The sequence below is a fragment of the Penicillium bovifimosum genome, assembly GCF_028826915.1.
Source record: "Penicillium bovifimosum strain IBT 22155 chromosome Unknown utg000002l_segment0_segment0, whole genome shotgun sequence".
In the NCBI taxonomy this organism is placed as follows: Eukaryota; Fungi; Ascomycota; class Eurotiomycetes; order Eurotiales; family Aspergillaceae; genus Penicillium; species Penicillium bovifimosum.
The window spans coordinates 1,210,210-1,232,829 of NW_026622711.1; the positions used below are offsets into that span (position 1 = coordinate 1,210,210).

At 49.2% G+C, this 22,620-nt stretch overlaps 12 protein-coding genes across 12 annotated transcripts; 8 read left to right on the forward strand and 4 right to left on the reverse strand.

Annotated features, from left to right (window-relative positions):
* Window positions 1-388: 388 nt before the first annotated feature.
* N7515_001658 (fungal specific transcription factor domain-containing protein) lies at window positions 389-2,166 on the reverse strand (the record flags this gene model as incomplete). Its single annotated transcript, XM_056662402.1, has 6 exons — window positions 389-839; window positions 892-1,041; window positions 1,097-1,256; window positions 1,308-1,497; window positions 1,596-1,617; window positions 1,676-2,166. The coding sequence occupies 6 exons, from the start codon at window positions 2,164-2,166 to the stop codon at window positions 389-391; spliced, it is 1,464 nt and encodes a 487-aa protein (XP_056524515.1).
* Window positions 2,167-2,921: 755 nt separating this feature from the next.
* Window positions 2,922-3,636, forward strand: N7515_001659 (NuoB/complex I 20 kDa subunit family protein; the record flags this gene model as incomplete). Its single annotated transcript, XM_056662403.1, has 2 exons — window positions 2,922-3,106; window positions 3,171-3,636. 2 exons carry the CDS (start codon window positions 2,922-2,924, stop codon window positions 3,634-3,636), a joined length of 651 nt encoding a protein of 216 aa, XP_056524516.1.
* Window positions 3,637-4,032: 396 nt separating this feature from the next.
* On the reverse strand, window positions 4,033-4,516 carry N7515_001660 (killer toxin; the record flags this gene model as incomplete). Its single annotated transcript, XM_056662404.1, has 2 exons — window positions 4,033-4,153; window positions 4,206-4,516. 2 exons carry the CDS (start codon window positions 4,514-4,516, stop codon window positions 4,033-4,035), a joined length of 432 nt encoding a protein of 143 aa, XP_056524517.1.
* A 1,140-nt stretch (window positions 4,517-5,656) lies between these two features.
* Window positions 5,657-6,238, forward strand: N7515_001661 (uncharacterized protein; the record flags this gene model as incomplete). Its single annotated transcript, XM_056662405.1, has 4 exons — window positions 5,657-5,817; window positions 5,873-6,010; window positions 6,062-6,147; window positions 6,204-6,238. 4 exons carry the CDS (start codon window positions 5,657-5,659, stop codon window positions 6,236-6,238), a joined length of 420 nt encoding a protein of 139 aa, XP_056524518.1.
* A 671-nt stretch (window positions 6,239-6,909) lies between these two features.
* Window positions 6,910-7,816, reverse strand: N7515_001662 (uncharacterized protein; the record flags this gene model as incomplete). The annotated part of the gene is made up of 3 exons (XM_056662406.1): window positions 6,910-7,072; window positions 7,129-7,206; window positions 7,260-7,816. 3 exons carry the CDS (start codon window positions 7,814-7,816, stop codon window positions 6,910-6,912), a joined length of 798 nt encoding a protein of 265 aa, XP_056524519.1.
* A 755-nt stretch (window positions 7,817-8,571) lies between these two features.
* On the forward strand, window positions 8,572-9,316 carry N7515_001663 (uncharacterized protein; the record flags this gene model as incomplete). The annotated part of the gene is given in 3 exon segments (XM_056662407.1): window positions 8,572-8,720; window positions 8,739-9,252; window positions 9,269-9,316. Coding segments are annotated over 3 exon segments (711 nt in total), but the record flags the coding sequence as incomplete, so codon positions are not given.
* A 730-nt stretch (window positions 9,317-10,046) lies between these two features.
* Window positions 10,047-10,425, forward strand: N7515_001664 (uncharacterized protein; the record flags this gene model as incomplete). Its single annotated transcript, XM_056662408.1, has 4 exons — window positions 10,047-10,061; window positions 10,114-10,154; window positions 10,209-10,277; window positions 10,335-10,425. 4 exons carry the CDS (start codon window positions 10,047-10,049, stop codon window positions 10,423-10,425), a joined length of 216 nt encoding a protein of 71 aa, XP_056524521.1.
* Window positions 10,426-11,078: 653 nt separating this feature from the next.
* Window positions 11,079-13,067, forward strand: N7515_001665 (uncharacterized protein; the record flags this gene model as incomplete). Its single annotated transcript, XM_056662409.1, has 1 exon — window positions 11,079-13,067. The coding sequence occupies one exon, from the start codon at window positions 11,079-11,081 to the stop codon at window positions 13,065-13,067; it is 1,989 nt and encodes a 662-aa protein (XP_056524522.1).
* A 1,034-nt stretch (window positions 13,068-14,101) lies between these two features.
* N7515_001666 (NAD-dependent succinate-semialdehyde dehydrogenase) lies at window positions 14,102-15,867 on the forward strand (the record flags this gene model as incomplete). The annotated part of the gene is made up of 5 exons (XM_056662410.1): window positions 14,102-14,221; window positions 14,278-14,365; window positions 14,431-14,717; window positions 14,771-15,699; window positions 15,750-15,867. The coding sequence occupies 5 exons, from the start codon at window positions 14,102-14,104 to the stop codon at window positions 15,865-15,867; spliced, it is 1,542 nt and encodes a 513-aa protein (XP_056524523.1).
* Window positions 15,868-18,504: 2,637 nt separating this feature from the next.
* On the forward strand, window positions 18,505-19,017 carry N7515_001667 (bZIP transcription factor; the record flags this gene model as incomplete). Its single annotated transcript, XM_056662411.1, has 1 exon — window positions 18,505-19,017. One exon carries the CDS (start codon window positions 18,505-18,507, stop codon window positions 19,015-19,017), a length of 513 nt encoding a protein of 170 aa, XP_056524524.1.
* A 764-nt stretch (window positions 19,018-19,781) lies between these two features.
* Window positions 19,782-21,397, forward strand: N7515_001668 (uncharacterized protein; the record flags this gene model as incomplete). Its single annotated transcript, XM_056662412.1, has 9 exons — window positions 19,782-19,885; window positions 19,947-19,994; window positions 20,057-20,186; window positions 20,243-20,286; window positions 20,340-20,439; window positions 20,502-20,858; window positions 20,932-21,010; window positions 21,077-21,260; window positions 21,316-21,397. 9 exons carry the CDS (start codon window positions 19,782-19,784, stop codon window positions 21,395-21,397), a joined length of 1,128 nt encoding a protein of 375 aa, XP_056524525.1.
* A 483-nt stretch (window positions 21,398-21,880) lies between these two features.
* N7515_001669 (MARVEL domain-containing protein) lies at window positions 21,881-22,515 on the reverse strand (the record flags this gene model as incomplete). The annotated part of the gene is made up of 3 exons (XM_056662413.1): window positions 21,881-22,013; window positions 22,102-22,387; window positions 22,440-22,515. 3 exons carry the CDS (start codon window positions 22,513-22,515, stop codon window positions 21,881-21,883), a joined length of 495 nt encoding a protein of 164 aa, XP_056524526.1.
* Between the last annotated feature and the right edge of the window lie 105 nt (window positions 22,516-22,620).

Here is a 22,620-nt window from a genome sequence, read left to right on the forward strand (position 1 = left end):
AGGGTTCTCATTTTGGCGCTTCTGGTGTTTGTGCTCCACCTTAGAGGGATCAATTCTCCTCCGAGGGGTGTCGGTACACAAACCCCTGAATTCCTTCATGTCTTGGAACCGCATCCGCCCCCTGGCCGCTATACCTGCATAGTCGGTCTCTTTGTAGGATGGATGTGTTGAAGATTTCACGCATAATATTTGTAATATTGATCTCACACCATCAAGGATGTCTTCTTCCCTGGAACATTGGAGAGGTCCCCAGATTGCGTTAGTCTAAATATTTCTCGCTGAAGTCGTCACTCTACATTAAAAGTCGTTCTTTTAAATCAAATTATAAAGCCTTTACAACCAAGACTCGAGGTGAGAGATCTATCATAATGAGTTCAACTGCCTTGGTTCAAGGAACCTCATTCTCATGGTACGCTGTAGGCTGAGAAGGTGCACCGAAGAAGACATCATCAAACAGATTGCCGAACGGAAACGAGAAAGGAAACATTGTGCCCATATCCGTATCTTGCAGGACCTCATCGAACAAGCTCCCGGTACCGCTCATACTCCCCAACGGATTTCCATTTTCAAGTTGGCTTGTTCCGCTTTGCGGTGAAGGCCCTGTTACCGGAGACTCTTGCGCCTTTGTATTCCCGTTCGTCTGCATGGTGACATGTTTCTGTTTTAGCAGAGATTCATAGATTGGTAAAAAGGCCGCTATCACCGGAAACCTATCCTGCAACTTGTCCAGTATGATCATGCAGAGTCGGGCCCGATGTTCAGAAATCATCCGCACGCCAGTATCCCCTCTGTATATGTTGATTATATGCACTGAGAGGACTGATAGTGCTGGGGCAATTCTAGTGATAGTTTAGCACACTGTTTTAGCAAGGCTTTTACCGGTCAACTCACATGCTACCTGCGGCTGCATAAACGAGATCCTTTGACATGAGTATTTCCAGCATGTGGGAAATCTCCGTACATATCTCGAACGTGGGAGCCGACGTCCCCGCGCTGAGAGGATATCTCGGGTTGCTTCGATGTAATAATAAGCGGTATGTTCTAAAGATCCAAGATTGTGAGTATCCGAGAAGTCATTTGAATCGATTCAGCTTACTGGTATATGATTCGAGTCAGTATAGCCCAGGTACTACTGTTTGTCGATAACGATTGGAATTCTGCTGGGACCGATGACCACCATATAGAAATCTGCTCCAGACAGATATCTTGCGATTGACCGCTATCTTCATCAAACTTGAGAGTGAAGAATTTATCCACTGCGCTAGACATAAGCAACTAAAGGGAGCGTGGGGCAAAATAATTCATACCTATTCGAGCAAGCTGCACGTAATTGATCACGAAGCTGGATACCTCACTCGAAGTCACGGGGAATGCATCCCGCTCGTCGGGCCTATCTTCGTGTTCAAAATCTGCTTCCGACAGAGGGGGGAGGTTGCAAAGTCTTCCTTGTACGTGGGGAGGGCGATCAAGCAACATGGACAAGTTTATGTCCATAGCCTAGTTGAAGTCAGCACACTGATTCGTAGCCATTTCCATGGGATGTATCTGACATATATGATCCACCATAGCCTTCGCCAGAGTTTCTGATCTTTTACTTCGAGACGGCCGTACGATTTCCTGATGTGATGTTAACAGACGTGGTTCTCCCGGTTTCATTGAGGTTCTATGGACACACGCTTGATGCAGTCCGAGGGCATGTGCCATCCCCGTGGAAATGCCAATCCAGTACCAAGGGTCTTGAGGCTCCAGTATACCACTCCACCAATGAGACATGAGAAATGTGGCCTGAATCGTTGCAATTGTATCGGACTCATATCCGGCGTCATGGATGGATTTAGCTCTTCGATAAAAGGTAAGGCTTGCGGCGTATCGTGAGGCGAATCCTGCGTTTGCAATGACAGAATCTGAGCAATAAACTGTGGCAGCGAGGTAGACTGCATTCAATAACAGGTGTGAAATTGAGCCCCTTTCGATATTGAAAAGAAATTTGGACCTATCGAGGATAGGTAAGGTGGCATGGGAATAGTGGAAGTAAGCGTCCAGAAGAGCCCGACTGGTTCCTTGTGGTGGTAGATCAAATGCCCCCTTCGTCTTGAGCTGCGCAATACCAGATACACGGAGCTCTTCAATTTCACGTGACGTCGCCAGGCCCACGCGGCTCAGCATGGCTCCTTGGAGGTGATCCTGAATTCGGCGGGCATCTGTCGTGCCTCCAAAAGGGTTTCCAAATTGTTGGATCAAGTAGTTGAGATTCGACGAGTCTCCAACAAATGGGGTTTTACCACTTGATTCAAGAACTGGAAAGCATGGCTGGCTCCGTCGTTCTCTGGCGTCTTGGACATGAGGAGTGGCCGGGCATGGGATGGAATTCGTCGCTCCATCATGCGGCACCCTTTGTGAGGTTGCCGGAGAACTGCGGCTCGAGTCTGGCCTCTTCGGCAGTATGGGGGGTTTTCGTGTCCTTATATCGCGTCAGTGTTAATCAACCCGGTTCGTCGCTTGAATTGTACCGTCCACGGCGAGAGACAATTGGCTCGCATTCGTGCTGTATCCGCCGGCAGTTGGAACATGGCACACCCTCGCTACGGTCACATCTGACTCGCCGGTCATGGCATAATCGACAGGCGACCTTGGCTGGTGGAGCGCTACGCGGCATTTGACAAATGTAAAAGCAGTTGCTCAAAGGTGCAAGTTCGGCGTCTTCAGGTCGGCGAAGTTGATGAGGGTGGACCCACTAAGTCGGCGAATTCTAGCGCACCTGATTGGTCAAGAGCCACTTCAGTTGTTGCTAGCCAACCTGGGAGGTATAAAATAATAAAAGCTCTTTAAAGAAAGGAAATTCACCTAATTCTGCCCTTTACTGGATTTCATTCTGAAAATATTAGTCCCAGCATCCGAGCCGCTCAATTTGACCGGCCACTATGTCCTCGAATGCACTCATACGAGGCATACTCCACCGATCAAACTCCAAACAATGGGCACGGTTATGCTCGCCCCAAACGACTGCAATGACCCGATGGCTACACACATCTTCTAAACCCAGCAATCTCGAGAGTCTGCCAGTGCCAGCCAAAAGTCAAAAGACTGGACGAGTTGGGCATCTTCTGTACGTTCTATACGTCAAAAACGAACTAGCGGGCTGCACTCGAAGTTATATATGAGTCTAACAGCTTTGCGCTTCTCAGGACCAAGACCGATGATCTGATCAACTGGGCAAGACAAGGTTCTCTTTGGCCTTTGACATTTGCTCTCGCCTGCTGTGGAGTCGAAATGATGCATGCTTCAATGCCGCGCTACGACCAGGACCGACTGGGTATCATTTTCCGAGCGTCGCCACGACAAGCAGATGTCATGATTGTCGCTGGTACGGTGGTTAATAAGATGGCACCAGCTCTCAGACAGCTTTACGATCAGATGCCAGAGCCTCGATGGGTGATCAGCATGGGTAGTTGCGCCAACGGCGGGGGATACTATCACTACAGCTACAACGTGGTACGCGGAGTGGATCGAATTGTACCTGTTGATATTTATGTGCCCGGGTGTCCGCCAACCGCAGAGGCACTTCTCCAGGGTGTTTTTCTACTCCAGAGAAAGATGCGGAGAACGCCGGTGACGCGTATGTGGTATAGGCGCTGAAGAACGATGCTGCGCATACCTAGGAATTCCCTTCCTTCCCACTATCAATGGATATTACTCAGTGTCTACTCCCATCTGGGCAATGTATAGATGTATGGTCATTGTAAGGGTTTAACGTTCTCTGGCACCATGACCAAACCATGGATGTAAATCAATTGGAAGTCACAATATAGAGCGCGAAGTATTTTTAGGTTTGATTGCAAGATATTAACAGGGACCAGAGCAGCCGACACCATTCTTTCCATGTTCAATCCCACTACATATTCCATCCACTATAAGAGACCCAAGGATACCCGCCGCGCGCACGCTGAAAGTCCTCGAAGTCAAGCGATCTGAATCTTTCCAAATGAGAATATCATTCAATGCATTCGCAATTGTATCTCAGCACCGAAGCACTTAGCACAGGGTAGCCCCATCCTGCGAGCATGAATCGTCAACATAGTTGTACGTAAGTTCACCCTTTGACACATCGTTGTCACCGGGGAAGTAGTACGGCACACTTCCGCAGGTTTTGCAACTAGAACACGTCAGCTGATGAACAACTCCATTGCCAGCGAACAGAATCTCACCCGTGCTCTGGAATGTTGTGGGCTATGCTCTTGATCCAGGCACCGTTGGTACCGCCGGTATTCTGTAGGAATGCACAGAAACCACCATTGCCGGTGATTGGGGCACCAGTCCCAACACAAGCAATGTGCTCCCCATTGTTGTACCAGCGGTTGGGGTCAATTCCGTCAATGGCATGGGTAAGGGAGACAGCGATCTGGCTATTGCCGAAGGTGTTGCAGTTTGCTGAGCCACGGCAATTGATTCCGAGAGCTGCAGTGGATCCGGTGAAGGACAAGGCCAGAAGGATGATATCAAACAAAGATGGAGCCATTGTGAAGGAAGATATGATCTTTTGTTTTGATGTGAGAGAAGTTGAGTGGTTTGATTTTACCTTGAATCGCGGCGGCACTCGTCCTTTTATGGTCAGTCATCTTGAGGTCTACATCACGCAGTCCAATCCAAATAGGTCTTCCACCACGAGCCAAGATCACGGCACTGATTCGTTATCTCCGAGAAAGACAAGTCGAGGCCGCGAGGGACATTGTTCAAGCCATGGATGTGACCTTACTCCACAGCAGATGACAAAAGCTGATAAAGCTCGTCGAGTTCTAGCCGATGTGACCACATCCCGCGCTCACTTGCACTATATGCCACCAATTTGGGTGAGGGAGTCTCTGTGGCGTCGCGCCAGAGCTAAGCTCGAGCTAAGCTCGAGCTAAGCTGAGCGCTGGATCGAAAGAGTTGAGGAGATTGGGGAATGTAAGACATGATAGTGTGTTGTCGGCAATCTGAAATAGGAAAATCCTATCAGCTCATGAAGGTAGAATTCCTATTGATGGTCACCTGAGCGAGTTTTTAGCTGTGCGGCTGAGCCCGACGCTTGTACTTAAACGGAAAATCGTCTTCCTCATTAATGGGAGTTACCGGAGGTAAGGGTCCCCAGGGCTGAATGGCTGGATCCACTATTGCTTACATGCACGAAGTGCCCTGCATATGGCTTCAATTCAGCATACTAGTGGTTTTCCATGCAGTCTAGAAAATGGGGAAAGGTCAGCGCTAGGAGTCTAGGTCTCTAGGACACGAGAGGCACAGGAACCACTTGTAATTTCCCATGCTGCCCATTGGACCCGATGATCATTTTCCTATTAAGGAATCCGGAATTTAGGCAACGACAGAGGTAGAAACGCGCAGATCCCGGTGTGGGAGAAAAGGCTAAGACAAAATCCCGCGAGATAGTTTGTTAGTTAAGCCTTCGAAGTTTGATTGATAATGCGAATTGGACATGGTTGAGGCAGCTAGGAATTTTGTATGTACGGAGATATCGTGATGGTACGGACTCCGGTAATTAGCCAGCTTACCGAATGGGGGAAGCCATGGACTCGTCTGTCTATAAAGCCTGCTCTTCTCCCACTTGCGATAATAAGAATCCTGCCTCAACGAATATCTCATCTTCTAACACAGATCCGCAAATATGAAACTCGCTACTTTCCTCGCTATCGTTCTGCCTGCTATCAGCGCCAATGCTTTGGGTATCAATTGCAGAGGATCCGCGAAGTGCAGCGGTCTTTATGGCCCTGACAATGTGGCCAATGACCTCAAGAGTGCTATCGACGGAATTGATGTGAACAGATGGTAATCACGACCCGTTTCAATTTTCGTGGTGGAATGCTGATCATGCTTTGGATAGGTACTACAACGGCGAGCAGATTGCCTGTGTAGGTAACCAGGCTGGTAACGGTGGTGGTTACTGCGCGTTCTTGCAGAACACTGGGGGCACCAATGGTCAATGGATCAAGGATATCGCCCACTATATTCCGGAACACGGGTTCGTTTCTTCTTGCTCGGCTGTATGATTCTCTTACTAACCTCATTCCAGATGCAAAATGTGCGGCAGTGTTCCCTACTATTACCCCGGCAGCAATGATGTTGGTCAGGGCGAGTTGACATTCAACTACGTGGACAGTAAGTGGACTCCTGATCGACAGCCCTTCTGCATTTTATACTGACATATTCTCCAGACCCCTGTAACGTGGCTGGTACCCAGCTCTGCTAAGCCTCTATGAAGCAGCGTAACCAGTGGCGTGTATCGTTTACGTTACTGAACAATGAATCAAGTGTGCCTTGAAGATCTCGAGAGCTTCTTTTCTATTATGCGCTTGTATATAGTGTCAGACTAGGGTAAGGCCTCCTTAGGGTATAAACAGGAACATTGGTTTTTGCTGTGGTCTGTCTTGTGGTAAAATACTCTGTATTGTGTCCCACATATAGGTAGTCGTAACTCTTTGGTTTCAGTCAAAAAGTCAATAGGCATTCTGCCCGAGGTTGATATCACCTATTTTCCATGCATGAGGACAGGCTGGACAGCTATCTAGGAGATAGATATAACTCCAGGTTCGGCCAAAGGCTTGCCGCTTGACCCGTTAGCCGTGGCCGGTGTCTCGATATCACAACCTTATTGTTAAGCCCACTTGCATCCTGGCCCCAGGCCACGGATTTTAATTTGCCAGAGAGACCTAGAGGGATTTGACAGAGCTCATTCTATTGACTCGATGGAAACAATCGGTGCCCGGTTCTGGGCCTCTCTGTTTTCTAGAGAATGGTATTCCAAGGGGTTGAGTCGGTAGACATATTGTGAATATTGCAATTCCTCCATTACAAATTTGAAGGTACATGTGAATAAAGAAAGAACTCTCGACTGATACCTATTTCCTTCCAGGGGCCTACTTAAGTGTCACCAGTGGACGCTTTTGGCCAAGTCCACAATCTAGTATCCTTGGTCGGGTCCACCGTCTTCGGTGGCTCAGCCAGGTGAAACAGCTTGTAGTACTTGTCATCCCACTCTTCGATTGCCTCCGAATGAGCTGCGCGTGAAAATCCCGATAAATGCCTAGATATTGTTGATTTGAAGTGTTCGCTAGTTACACAACAACGGATAGCGCGTACATATTCCCGGTGGCCTTGTCAAAGATGATCTTCGACAAGGATCCCATACACGGTAGGAAACCATGCTTCGTCAGCTTTCTGATTTTCTCGTCAGTTGAGAGCACTCCAAGTAGAGAGTTCTGTAAACTTACGGAAAGACTTCACGAAACTTATCGCGGATTGCTTGGCGTGCCTCAAAATCCAGCCGCCAGAATTCGTCTGGGCTGAGAGACTCTCCAGGGACTTTATCCCAGACCACATAAGTGATATAACCTCCCGGAACGATACCATCTTCGCCTTGCTTTCCGTCTTGGTAAGCAAGGAGGTCAGGGACAACATCGCATCCCTTTTCCTTAAGCGTTTTCAAGGCAGTCAACTCAATGTGTGGCCGTGGCTTAACAGCCCGCTTTCGTCGAATCTCCGCGCTCAGATATTGAGTGCCACTGACAGGAATTTGGAGGTAGATCCGCATAAACGCCTTCTTGGTGGGATTTTCCTTGGGGTGGCAGAGAAACTTAGCAGCTGCATACGAAATTCCAACGCCCTCGTCAACGTCCTTCTGCGTCATCCACTGAGCTCGCTCTGAGAGCTTCTTCTCGATCACCCAGGTTTGGCGGGGCAGGTGGAGAGGCGGCTCGGGAGGTGGGTCGAGAGTGACGCCTGTGCCTTCCAGGTCGCACAGGAACTCGGCAGTTTCGGGAGTGTCCATACTCGCTTGAGGAGATCTGCAAGGATGAAAGGTTTGATGAATAAAAGGAAAAAAGGCAGGAGTTGTTGATGGGAAAAGGTGTTAAGTGCAGTACTGAAATGCAGAAGGCCTTATATGCGAATAATGCGGTAATGCGAAGGTAGCGGCCAGGCCACCAGGGTTTACCTCAGTGCCCTCACATGTCAATGGTGGAAGGAGCTCTATGAGCATGCGCCACCCTTCACGAACCTGATGACCGATGTAGCATTCAATACAACAAGTGGAGGGAATCAAGTCAACGCATGCAAGGAAGAGGGGGGCTATCTGGTGATGCTGGCCTGGATCTTGCTGCTAACTTCATCCAGGAACACCGCAAACCGTTTTGCACGTATGATGCGGCCACCTCACCAAGGCAGTATCTACTCATCTGGAGGTATGTATAAGCGAGGATGTTTACCTCGACGAGTCTTTTTCGGGGCGGGGAGGAATGACGGATATAAACCTATGGCCCGATCGAAGGAAAATTACCAATTCGGGTCTCAAACGGCGTGTTCTCTCCCAAGGTACCTAGCCATGTAGATTCACTCTATAAACTCGACATTTCTCGAAAACACGTTAAAAGCATAAGATCTCGCGTTCTAGGACGCCTGGCAACTAGTTCAGATAACTCGCCAGTTGACCCGAATCATTGCACAGCTAGAATGGCACTGTGTCGCGTAAGCTCGCCAGTTGGCCCAAATGATTAAAACCGGTTAACTCGCCAGTTGACCCGAAGGTCTCATGGTCCGGAGCAACAAAGTCATAAAGTACATCCACGGATCAGGCGACCTGAGGCCGACTCACACCTCATTGACGATGAGGCAGGTCTTCAATGTGTTTTCAACCATTCGATGGGATATATCGTTGGAAAGGTTCTCAAGGGCCAGTCAATCCATTGATGCAGTATTTGCGGAGTTCAAGTGCCTTGGAAGCAATCATTCCAAACGCCTGACAGCAGTTTGATGACGAAGGATGCCTGGCTGAGGGTTGTTGGTGAACTAAAGTTCCTTGGGTGGACGAAGATAGGATCGGGAATGCGTATGTCTATGATGATGAACCCACGCTACGCAATTTGCTTGTCCAGTCCATCATCCTATTACATGAAGGATCTCAACTGCATGTATGGGTTCATGAGCAACTATTGTGGAACGATATTCCTTCGACGGGAATTCATCGAAGACAGGCGGCTCATCGATTACTCCCCAATCGCTCGAGCAGATACCTCCTACGACGGACCTGGGCGTTCCCCTGGCTACACCAGTTGTATCAACCAGGCAATGTTTCCTTGCCGTTGCGGCTCTAGCACAGACGCAAGAGCCTGTCTACAATACAACACCAAAGCCAGAATGGGCTGTGGAAATGAAATCTCTGCCTTTAACTTCAGCAAACAACTCTCACTCATCTTTCACCTTTACGCAGTTCTCAATTCTCTAGTTATTCACCTCTCTATCATCTCAAGTTTTCTTCGTCAGTTACTCGTGAGCCCTCAATACCCAAGACCCTTCAGCCAATCTGAGGCAAAGGGACTTCTTCCTTTTTCACTTTGTACTCAAATCGATTTCTGCACATTCTCTATTCGGCACTCGGTTGAGTCACTTGACTATGGAATCTTCTCAGTCTAACCCTCCTAATGACATTGCGACTACAAGTTCCCCAGTCTTACCCTGCGCTTCCTGATCAGGGCCATGTTAAGCCTCTGAAAACCAGGAAAGGACTGGGTTTCCCGTTTTGCCAAGAGCCAAAAAGGCCCTGGAAGCTCCTTTCTTTTGCTCCTTCGCGCTACGCCTTGTATCCTTAGTCGACTATCGCTGTTCTCAACATTGATTCTTCATCTATCACCTCTACGCATTCATACGTTGAGGCCCTCAGAAGGAGGAGAAGTATTCTCAGGGGTAAAACGCGAGTTGACCTCTGCCCAAAGAAAGATTTAGTATGATTTACTTCATTCAGTTTATTACCTTCGAGTTCAGCCTCTAGCAATAGTGTCATCATCGTACATTGGTAGATGAGTCGACTACGACTTTCACCGAATGACAAGGTGAGATGGCGTAGAGCGGATCCTTAGCGTGCGGAGATTAGCCTGTGGAAAGCGTGATCTGCTTATATGCACTACCCCTCTATGATGTAACTTCCTCTTACCTATATTTACGTCCATTTCCCCTTCTCCAGACTTCATCTATACAATATTCTTCCATCTTACAGATATCCCAATATGCCTTCTTATATCGTGAGCAGAGACCACAGACTCCAGACTCCACATACATTGCTAACACTCATAGATCACGTGCAAGCCAGACGCAACCGACGACGATGTCCAGGCGTATGCATTCATTTCCGGGTATCTATATACGATACACTACTAATATATTTACAGCGTCAAGGAACATGCCCGGGGGCAAGGCGGCGAAATCACACACGAATACAGCTTGATCAAGGGCTTTGCGTGAGTCCTCTTCACTTCTCTCCCAGCCGTGTTTCAGCTACTTACACCTCGGCGAAGTGTCTCATTCCCTGATGATACAGCCCACACTCTGGAGTCGCACCCGCATGTCGAAAATGTCGAGGCCGACAGCAAGGTGCACACACAGTAATCTCTCAGCCTTCTCGATGTACTCCTGGACGTGTTCTTCGAAGCGCCCCGTGGGACTACCGCGTTCTGGAACCTGTTGAAGGAGATAATACCCCACATTTCCACTGTTTTCATGCCCAGCTTCTTCCACATGGCGCCTGTGTCGTCCCCAATTTCCCGAATGGTGCGGTGAGAGGTTCTCCTTGATTTTCTGTGCAAGCTGTAGAGCGTACGGTTACCTTGTTAAGCTTAGCCTTAGGAGTTATGAACTTCTTATATACCTGCACTTGTGGCAGACGAATGTTCACGAACAGTAGAGTAGGAAAAAGTTGTAATAAAAAGGGCCGATCACGAATTCTCGACTTACATTCTGGGGCTAGCGTATCCATTCTTGGCGTCGAGCGTGGATATCATTCACGTGACCCATCGGTAATCCACCCGCCTGGAATTTTTGACATCTTCAACTTTCAGGAACAACCAAGCCCTAATCAAAGGAGTCAAAATACGGCCTTGCAAGTACTGGGGATAGGGATTAATGGTTATTGCTGTCAAATTTATTTTTGATCCACAGCGTGTCATTTCCTGATATGAATTTTCATTGGTACCACACATAGACATTAAAGGTCTACACCATTCGCGCCTAACAACGGCCGGAGGCCGAGGCATTCATGCGGCATGTCCTCTTTCTCTGTGAGCCAAAGTCAAGAGACCCAGTTTCTTCCGCCGCAGTCTGCGCAGCCACGTCCATCATTATTTGGTGGGCCAAGCAGTGATGCCACTCTGCAACCCTCTTCCCAGCCAGAGCCCCCAAGAAGCTCCCTTTTTGGTGGCATATCCCAACATCATGGAAACCTAGAGCCCGTTTCGGAGGCAGATCCAATGGATGAGGGTCTAGATGAAGTCGAAGATGAGGTCGACATGATCATGCGAGAACAGTTATTAGTCCCACAGGATGACTCTGATGACGAAAGTTATGGACCGGACAACCGAGGCAGAAGCCGCAGACGCTCAGGACAAGCGGATTCGTCACAGCAAGAACACGTCCTCTATGTAGTTGATCGAGGCCTTGACCTACCACCAGGGGCCGAGCGTCCCAATCTGTTTGATGGGCACTCCGTTTCATGGAGGAGGTACAACGCCGATGAGATTGGTGCATATGATGCTATCATGACCAAGCGGAGCAGGGATTTGGCTGCTCATCTTTACAATGCCCACGTGCTTCGCAGGCGAACGCGTGGTATCCCACGCGGGAAACTTGAGGCTGACCCTCAAGCGCCACCCACTGTGCGTAAAAGGTGGGCTGCATGGCCTGTGCATGCCGCCAAAGTCCCCCGCGCCGGTGAAATTCTCGAGGAAAGGTGGAATACTTCTGAAACCCTGAGAATGCCGCCTGATCCGCGACCCAGTGCTGGATTGGAAGAATGCATCACAGCAGTCATGCTCAAGACCTCTAAGGAACGGTTTCAGGCTAGGGAATGGAATTTCGAGGAAATCAATGAAAATTCTGAGCAGAAGCTGACCGATGAGGACGATTTAATGGAGGATGAATTGGACAAAAAGGAAGATGAGGATGAGGAGCCTGTCGACACAAGGTTTCTCGAACCAATTGTTCAACTCGACGACGATGCGTCTCTTCGCCAACTACGTCCACTCGTTCGCAACGTTATTTCTCAAGTGGATCGACTGCTATACGGGCTGCATTGTGCCATGAAGGGTCGCAAATATGAAGAGGAAGACTCGGGTGGGGAGCAATCAAGCGATTCGAAGGATGAGGAAGACGATACTCGCGAGAGCCGGGAACAAAGCCGGAGTCGCTCGCGTGGTCGTCGACAGGAGCGCGGTGATACTCAAGAACGAGCCATGTCATTGCGATCCACCAGTGCAAACACATCCACTGGGCCGGACACTGATGATGAGAGCTTGCCAGGTGTATCCCAAAGCCGAGCCCGATCTCGAAACTCCGCCACAGGTCATGACAGCAGCCACTCCATCAAGGGCAGGCTTAAACTGCGCGATTGGAGCGAAATAATGGGACTAGCATCGATGCTGGGCCTCCCCACCGCCGCGGTAATGCGTGCATCGAAACGCTGCGCCGATCTCTTCGGCGAGGATTTGGAGTTCCGAACACTTCCGGAAGGAAGAGTAAGAAAGAAGCTCAAGACAGGCGAACAAGAAGAATACGTCTATACCGAAAGCGAAGGCGAGAGCGACTGGGGCTCATCATCACCAAGTCCACAGCCAACCTCTTTCCCAACCCCAGTCCCTCCGCTTATTCCGGCGCGCACACCCAGACCTGAGCTTGAGCCGAAGACGAAAGGAAAGAAACCCAAGCAGCGGCGCACTAAAGAGAAAAAGACTCCCGCCATTGTCCCTGCTTCTGCGTCCCCATCCCCAGACCCGGAGGCACCGGTTGAATCTGCGCAAGGTCTCACGGAGAACGCAGAACAAGTCGGAGATAAGGAAGCAAAGAGTGTGAGGCCAGGCGTTGGAAAGGGCCCTCATCGGAAGGTGGACATTGTCTGTCCTGTTAGGTCTTGCGTTCGACATACGGATGGATTCTCACGAAAGTGGAACCTCAATCAGCATCTAAAGAAGAGTCACGGTATCTATGTGGCTCCTGGGAACGAGTTGGCTGAGGACAATGTGGTTATTACGATTGAATAAGTCTCTACGCCTACGGCTGGGATCACACGGCTACGGAAAGAGCTATCCATAGAAAGCACACATAAACAACTATCAATCACCTGTTTATCATTGAATAGCAATGGGGTCGGCAGCGAAAGGTCAGCAGCTATGCCCTATTAAGCTCATCTTCATTGTCCGGCTAGGGACAACAGAGAAGCCAATCGATAGGCTCCATCAAGCTCAATGAGAACCGGTGTATCAGCGTATCCCATATTATTTCACTTCTCATGTGCAACTTTGTACTTCATGCAGCTCCCCCTGATAGTCTACTTAATTGATCTACAGCACTTACTACTGATCCCAGGCCTATCGCTACCAACCCACGACCGATTGCGATTCACCTTGGTGCTCGGCGTATTACAAATACACTATCTTGGGGTTGGAATTATGGCATCGCTATCCATTGGCCAATAGTTCCGAAGATTGAAAAATAGCGGGCTTCTATTGGCTCAAAGTACCGTCTAAAGTTACCGCTGATACATGATTACGAACCAAACCAGATCTACGAAATAATCCGAGTCGAATTGATCGACTTTTCTTTTGTTGCAGTCAATTAAATAGGTCAAGTCTGACCAGTAAGTGTAGATTCAATCCATAGCTTTGACTAGCCTTCTACCTAGATATACACCATAAAAAATCCACAAGTAAACAGAACAAGTAGACTTGATATGTGAACTGTAGTCAAAATGACATCAACTCCGCAGTTCCCCGCTTAAACATGGAGCTCCCCTCAAAACACCAGGCCCAGCCGCCCAAGATCCCCATTTTGATATTAATTACCATTACTCACATCTTGACCGAAACCCTCCGTCCTCGGTGCCATCTCGGACTCAAAGAGCAATCACCATTAAGCCAATAAATCCAGACACCGGCCAGTCTCCACAGCATCAAACTGCCCAATTCCTATTAAAGGCGTCTCCAACTCCAACCCTCCCCGCACTCTTGGACTTTCTCCCTCTTCCCTGATTCCCTGTATTTCTAATCACTCTCCCCTCGGAGAGATCACCGTTATAATGGACCGCATCATCCGACCTGCTGCACGCCAATTATTGAGACCCCGCCCTAGATACCCCTTCTCCATTCCCACTGTTCGCCCACAGAGACTCTACAGCATGAACCACAGCGCGCCGCAGGTAAGCGTTCGCCGTCGAGTGCGAACTTTCGGCATGTACTGATGGATTGCTTGCAGTTGAAAGACCAGTCGCTCTTCATTGAGAAGGCGTACATCAATGGCGAGTGGGTCGATGCGAAGTCCGGCGAGACCTTCGAGGTTCATGGTAATTACTCAATTTCCCCCGATATCCGTGTGAAGAAAAGTATCGCTAATCCCAATTCTTGTCAGACCCGGCCACTGGCAAACTAATCGGAACATGCCCCGAGCTCGATGTATCCGACGTCGAGAAGGCGATCCAGGCCGCCTCCGACGCCTTCCCTAAATTCCGCACAACCCTCGGCCGTGAGCGTGCACGCATGCTGCGCCGGTGGTACGATTTGATGGTGGAGAACGCAGACGACCTGGCCAAGTTGATCACATGGGAGAACGGAAAGCCCCTCGCCGATGCGAAGGGTGAGGTGAACTATGCCGCCAGCTTCTTCGAGTGGTTCAGTGAAGAGGCCCCCGCACATACGGTGACACCATTCCTGCCACCGTGCCCGGAAACCGTGTCATTACTCTCAAGCAGCCAGTGGGTGTCTGCGGTCTGATCACCCCGTGGAACTTCCCCGCGGCCATGATTACGCGCAAGATTGGTCCCGCCCTGGCGGCGGGTTGCACGGTTGTGGCCAAGTCTCCCCAGGAGACCCCCTTCACAGCCAACGCCATCGCCGAGCTTGCACACCGGGCTGGAATCCCCAAGGGTGTGGTCAACTTCGTGACCTCGTCGAAGAACACTCCCGCAGTCGGCGAGCTCATCACCACCCACCCCGAGGTGCGCAAGGTTTCCTTCACCGGCTCGACCAACGTCGGTCGCCTTCTCATGAAGCAGTCTGCTTCGACCATCAAAAAGGTCTCCTGGGAACTCGGCGGTAACGCGCCTTTCATCGTGTTCGACGATGTCGAGGATCTCGACGCCGCCGTTGCCGGTGCCATCGCCTCCAAGTTCCGCAGCTCCGGCCAGACCTGCGTGTGTGCCAACCGCATCTACGTCCAGGAGGGTGTGTATGAGGAGTTCAGCAAGCGCTTCGTCGAGAAGGTCAAGGACTTCAAGCTCGGCGGCGGTTTCGGAGATGGCATCACCCACGGTCCTGTCATTCACGAGCGTGCGGCCAACAAGGCTCACGAGCATGTGCAGGACGCTACCTCCAAGGGTGCCAAGATTGTCATTGGTGGCGAGAAGGCTACCGCTCTCGGACCTAACTTCTACCACCCCACCGTGCTGACCGGTATGAGCAAGGACATGCTGCTCGCTTCGGAGGAGACGTTCGGCCCCGTGGCTGGCCTCTTCTCTTTCAAGACTGAGAAGGAGGTCGTTGACCTGGCTAACCGTGCCGAGGTCGGTCTGGCCGGCTACTTCTTCAGTGGCAATGTTCGCCGCATCTTCCGTGTTGCTGAGGCCCTGGAGGTCGGCATGGTTGGTGTTAACACTGGTTTGATCAGCGATGTTGCCTCACCGTGAGTTTCTCCCTTTTCGTTTTGGTATGTTCATCACTAACTTTCTTCAGATTCGGTGGTGTCAAGCAGAGTGGCTTCGGTCGTGAGGGCAGCAAGTACGGTATTGACGAGTTCATGACTATCAAGAGTGTCACTTTCAGCGGCATGGGTGGTCCGCTGCAGGAGTAAATTTGAAGAACTAGATATCATTTATTTAAAAACAAACTCTACCCACTTGGATACACTTTAATGGCGGTTCCGGTTCTCTATATCGTACCTATGGAACTTCATACATCCTAAGTTGAGTTCCTCCAAAGTAGAACAGTTGAAAGACTATCATCCTGCACACTTACTTTATAGTAAGCTCATGGGTTATTTGCGGAATACGGGACGATGAGATCAGAGATCATGAGATGATTGATGAAGATTGAAGGAGGCGGAGAGTGGCTTTCAGATTCCAGGACTTGTTCAAAATGCATACATAGCCCCTTTGTGCTGGTAGGTTCGGTAAGGTCTTTCGTGTGGTTCAGCTTCATAAAGTCGTCCTCGTAGGATGGTTTGTACACCAGCTACAACCTGCCCAATGTCTATTCACGGGTTCCGTCGAGCCCAATGACGGGACTTGGCTGTGCCAATCGCTGAACAGGTACGTTGTTTTAGTCGTGGGTAACACACATTGGCGTCATCGATTCATCGTGAGACATCACGTGACCAGTCTATCAGCATCGCTGGCAGAACATCCCATCCCTCACCGCTCTCTCTATCCTTCCTAGATTGGAACGTGAGAATCGACAACCTCACTGATCAACTGAATGAGAATCATTTTAGCCTGCTTCTTCATGTCCTCAGCACAAAGACATAAAATTGATCACTGATATGCGCCTCTCTCCCCACTTCCTCGCCGCAGTCGCGCGAACCCAACCCTCCAAGCTGAAAAAGCCTTCGATCAGTCTAGACCATGTGAGTGAACTCCAATCTCGAGGTTTGGAAGTGTTGTTTGCAGTATATGTCAAAACCCAAAACCACATACTAATCAAAGTGAACAACAGTTCATTCAAAGACAACGCGTGATCTCATTCTGGCGGGAAATAGTCCGAGCATTAATCAGTACGTCTAATGCTAGGTTTTCCTGAAAGATATGGCACTAACCAATCCAACGTAGAAATTCCACCCTCGTCGACGAGGACTGAGTTGCATAGATATGCACGTGAGGAGTTCGAGAGACATAGAAATGTCTCAGATTTGGTATGTGGGGTTTCCCGTGGGTAGTGTAGTGTGGGTATGAGGGATAGTTTGGCTGACGGTTTCTTCTGCAGCAACATATTCGGTATTTGCTTTCGGTATGTATATTGGAACGGTAAATGAATCAGAAGTTGCATTTCTAATGGCTTACAGACTGGTAAGTCGGAGTTTGAGATGATGAGGAGATACATTGATGAGCAGGTCGCTGGTTGATCTGTCAGAATTCGGAAAGGTGCATTGTGTCTTTCTTGTAAATATAAGGTTGTTTCTGTATAATATTGCAAGCTTAGATCTGCTTTAACAACTTATCTGACTTGGCCGTAAGTGCTATCCTGGTACTGTATGACTGGGTGGAGAAGAGGGTACATGCAGTTGGTTGATGGGGCGGCCCTTGATAACTCCATGTTGTACTTTTGGCCCATCAGTTTAACTACTTTACCAGGAGCCTTCCCAATGTCCCATGGCAGGCGCCATTCTTCAGACTTCAGTTCTTATTGTGCACTTTATGCTTCGTGTCCAACCAAAACATCTTTTCCGGGTCCTATCTGCCAGATACGCAAAATGGAGCCAGAAACAAGTTGACCAAACAGGAAACTTGGCAGTGAATTGTGCAGATTGACCTGCAGATCGACAGTAACTACTGCGTAGACTAAGACTCTTAAAGTTATCACCGAACCCACATCCACATTATGGCAGATCTCTTGACCTATGTCATACCCCATCCCCGCACCAGAAACATCTGTCGCAGTAGATATGTTCTACAGTATGTAGTTATATTCTATGTTCTATGGTCGAGCTACCTCCCAGGCTCCAGCATAGCTACATACCTCACTAAATCTGACAGCTCCCCACTCCCAGGATAAGGATACGAACCTACCCCGCTAAAATGCCAAGGGTGCACACCAAGGACCCCCTGCAGACCAGGATTCAGTGCTTGAAGAAAGGTGCGTGCAGCTTGCATGGCATGATGGCCAGGTTCTGGACCAGTCGATGGTAACTTGTAACCGGATAATATAGCCGGGGGATCCTGAGTTCACAAGCGGGAAGTGGGATGATCATGTGGGTATGGGGGAAGGATGTGGAGATTTCCGGACGAACTGCCAACTTCCAAGTAACCGTTGGGTCGGTTCAGCTGTTCCGCCAATTGGACAGATCGGCTATACACAGTATACAGTGTGCAGTAGGTACGAAACCAGTATCTATGGACGGCTTCTCACTCTATTGCCACCTCCCCACACTTTTACCACACTTGTGGGACTCTGAAGGATCTGCCAAGTTCGCCCAGTGATTGGATGGAAAGCCGGAAACGGGCAGAGTTGAGTTGCAAGCTTGCTTTCATCCTGGCCAGAGACATAAAATACGTCATACATTATGGTCCAGACTCCATTTACCTTGCAGTATATAGTTACGGAATACGAACATAGCTTCCTCTGAATCTCCTGATCTCCAAGGCTTAATACTTAATCTTATACTCTACCTCTCCCACTAATTCACCCCACCGCTACCTCTACATCTACCTCCAAATCCCATTGAAATTATCCAACTATCCAACTATCAATTCATTGAATCCATTGAATCGAAACCATGAAGACCTCACCACAACGCTCCCAAAACATCACCCCCGAGCGAGCCAAACACCTCGAACGCAACCGCATCGCCGCCAACAAATGCCGCGAGCGCAAAAAGCGCGAACACAAACAAATCGAGCGTCGTCTTAGCGACGAAGCAGAAAAGAAAGACCTCCTCATCGCCCAACTGAACTGTCTCCGCGAAGAAGTCTGGGATCTCAAGAATATCATCTTCCAGCACAGCAAATGCGACGACCAGCGGATCAACGCCCAACTCGCCAAAATGACCCAGAGCATTCTCAACGGGCCCATCGATTCCCCGTCCAGTCCGGACACGAGCTCGCCCGTGTCGACGGGGACGTGGTCGGATGAGTCGGTTGCAGAGGATAATGGGTTGGTTGCTACGGGCGCATATGGGTCTGATTGGACGGTGTTACCCAAGGCCGCGAACGATTTGGTTTATGAGCCGAATGGGTTGACTGATTCGTTGTTTGAGAATTTTATCGATGCGGATTCTCTTTATCCTTGAGGGGAGTAATTTGCTGTTGGTTCTGAGTTCTGACGTTTTATTAGCGTTGTATAATAATCTTGTTTTCCCCGTTTCTTTCTTTCTTTCTTTTATCTTGTCTCAAACTCTTTGATATGTGAGATAACTGTCAAATACTTTAGTTTACGAATATACGAGTCTACGAGTCTGCTTTCAATTTGGATGTTACTTCCGCTTCTGAACCAGCGCCGGAAGCGGGGACGCGTTTCCTCGAGTGCCACCATCCAATGCTGACAGCTCAAAGTCTGGAACACCCCAGAATATTCCAATCAGCTTTCATTTCACTGACTTCTATTTATAAGGCACACTGAAGCTCACTGGGGCACTGAAGCATTTCATTGTCGCACGTGAGAGTGGATAATCACCAAGTTACCAACGCAGGGGAACATCCCAAATGAGTTGATGGATAGAAGATCGATTTGAAAGAATACGATGGAACTGACCCGGAAGTGACAATGGCCATTCAACGGCAGGGCTGAGCTGACAGACTTGAGGAAAGTGCCAATCGAGATTCCCGAAGCCTCTGATGTCATATACTATTGCCAAGCGCCTGATCGGCTTCGCGGCATCACGACCTTTTATATGTACAACTGACCCAGGGGCGTTGGTTTCTTCTATATTTCTCTTCATATTTTACAAATTCACCTCTTACGATACCATCTCTTGACACGCCTCTCATCGGAATACTCACGATCTTATCTGTACGGAGACTATAAGCAGTCTTGGCATTGTTTACATAGTTCATCATGGCACACTCGGAGTCGGGCCTCCCCTCACCACCCTATGGGGAGCAAATGGCACAGTTCTCCCGAAAAACAGTAATGGGCACTATATTTGAGACTACTGAACGGTTAGAGAGAGACTGCCGGTAGAGTTCACCAGATGTATGCTAAGACAATGATGTCGCCCAGATATACGGATTGGAAGCCGCTTGGGCTAGGAGTGTCGGGGCTTGTCTGGTATCGTTTCCAATAGAGATTCTCGCAAGACAAAGCTGATGTTTACCTTTATTGAGATGCAGTTCCGCGAAAGACCAGCTTGGCCATCGGACTGTCGCCGTGAAGAAACTCGCCGAGCCGTTCGAGACTGAAGCTATGGCGAGGAATGTTTTTCGAGAGATCCAATTACTGAGGGAATTGCGGCATGAGAATGTATGTATTCATGACTGGCGTGTCGAATGGGATCAACGGTCTAATCGCATGGCCAGATCATCAATTTGACGGACATATTCATCTCGCCCTCGGAAGACGTGTATGAAACACCCACTCCCTACATGCAGAACAGAAGACACTGATGGAACCCAGATACATTGTCACAGAACTGATGGCAACGGATCTGAACACCATTTTAAAATCGAGAAAAGTCGAAGACCAATTCGCCCAATACTTCATGTACCAAATAATGGTTGGTCTGGATCTACTCGACAAACATAATCGACCAATGCAATGTTCTAATATTCCCATCAGCGCGGCTTGAAATACCTCCACTCAGCAGGTGTCATTCACCGAGACCTAAAACCCAGCAACATCCTCGTTAACGAGAACTGTGACCTGAGAATCTGCGACTTCGGTCTCGCCCGCATCCAGGAACTGCACATGACCGGCTACGTCTCGACGAGGTACTACCGCGCCCCGGAGATCATGCTCACCTGGCGCAAATATACAGAGAAAGTCGATATCTGGAGTGCTGGCTGTATCCTTGCAGAATTAATGCTCGGGGAGCCACTGTTCCCTGGGAAGAACCACGTTAACCAGTTTTGCGTTATTACTGAGGTGCTGGGCCATCCTCCGGAGGAGATGATTAACAATATCACGAGTGAGAATGTAAGTGCCAACAGCTTCACAGTGACCAAATTGATATAAGCTGTGCGCGCGAATGCTGAAGCGTTCATCGCAGACATTAAACTTCATCAAATCCCTGCCGAAACGAGACCGAAGGCCGATGGCCGAGATTATCCCCAACGCTAACACTGATGGTATGTCACTTTCCACATACGTCACTTCAACCCTACTTCCCTCGAGTAGAAATGCTGATCGAACAGCCATCGCCCTGCTTGACAAAATGCTCGAATTTAACCCCGATGTTCGGATCTCCGCAACCGATGCCCTCTCCTCCCCATATCTCGCTCCATACCACGACCCTAACGACGAACCAGTTGTATCAAAGAAATTCGACTGGGGCTTCCTCGATGCTAACCTTTCAACGGATGTCTGGAAGACGATCATGTAAGTGTGTATACTATAATCCCGTGGCAGCAATCTCATTTTGAGTCAGATACAGCGAGGTCCTCAGTTTCCACGACGAGCAGACTGGGCAGAGTGGTACGAAGTCAACACAGCAGGAGGAAAAGGAGACGGGGTGAGGTGGCTGTTCTGTTTGTACAATTATAAGATTTGTTGGATTTGTCTTGATGCTTTACCTAGCATTGAAGTCGGAAGTCCAATTTGAAGGTGAATGAGATGACAATTACTTCTGAAAGATTCGAACCGAGGAGGGACTGCTTGCCCACAGGGGCGAGGCGGCCAACCGCCTAATCAGTGTAAGACTAATAAATAAATAACTTCTGAAATCGTCTCAGATAGTTACCAAGGTAGAGAAGAAATTATCGTATTAACATTAGTGAACTTCGTGACCAATTGAGTCCCAGCATAGCGAGAGAATAATGAAACAACCAGAGTCTCCAGCAATATAAACAAAACCATATCTTGCACATGTTCATCAGAGTCGAGGCCAAGGGGGGTATCACTTTCATGAGACTCAACCACTCGCAATATCGTCGTACATAAACAACTGTGTACTCCCACGTTACAGTAAACCACAGGAGGCCACACAACATACCATCAACCTAAACGGTAGTCTCAGCCCCATTCCCATTGGCAGCCATCTCCGGCGCCGGCTCCGCAGCATGACGCTTAGTATTAGCGCGACTGTTCTTAACATCGATAAGAGCGAAAGTGTTTGTCACAACGAACGTAGCCCTATAACTTTCATCAGTACACATCCCACACCCAGCCCATTCTCATTCCTCAAATCAGTTTCCTTGGGGGGATTGGGGATATTGCTCACCATTGCACAGCACCAACAACGACAAGCGCCTGCAGCGCATGACAGCTAGTGTTATTGCAGTTTCCAGGCGTGGGCATCAGGGCAGCAAGCGCGATCCAGCCGGACAACCATAAGCCGCCGGTGATCAGCTCGATTGCTGGGATGGCGAATTGGTGAGAGAAGCGCGGGAAGGCGAGAGGGGCGAGACCGAGATATGGGACTGCGATGGCTGTTGTCCAGCAGCCGTTGAAGAGCATGTAGTAGATTACGTTTGAGTAGGACCATCTGTCGTAGAGGGAGGCGATTTCTGTGGTGGGTTAGGGTTTTATATCGAAGATGGAAGGAGTTGAGGGACGAACCGTATGCGGTTAGGCCGATGGTGGCTAGGGAGAGGATGGCCTGGAGGACGCGGAGGGGGTAGATCCAGGTGAGCATTTTGGTGGGTTTGTAGGATTTGGCTCTTTTGGGATGGGATTGGTGTATAGAGTGTGTAGTGTATGTGTCGGGTATGTACAACGCTGTATAGTCGGGCGATGGAGA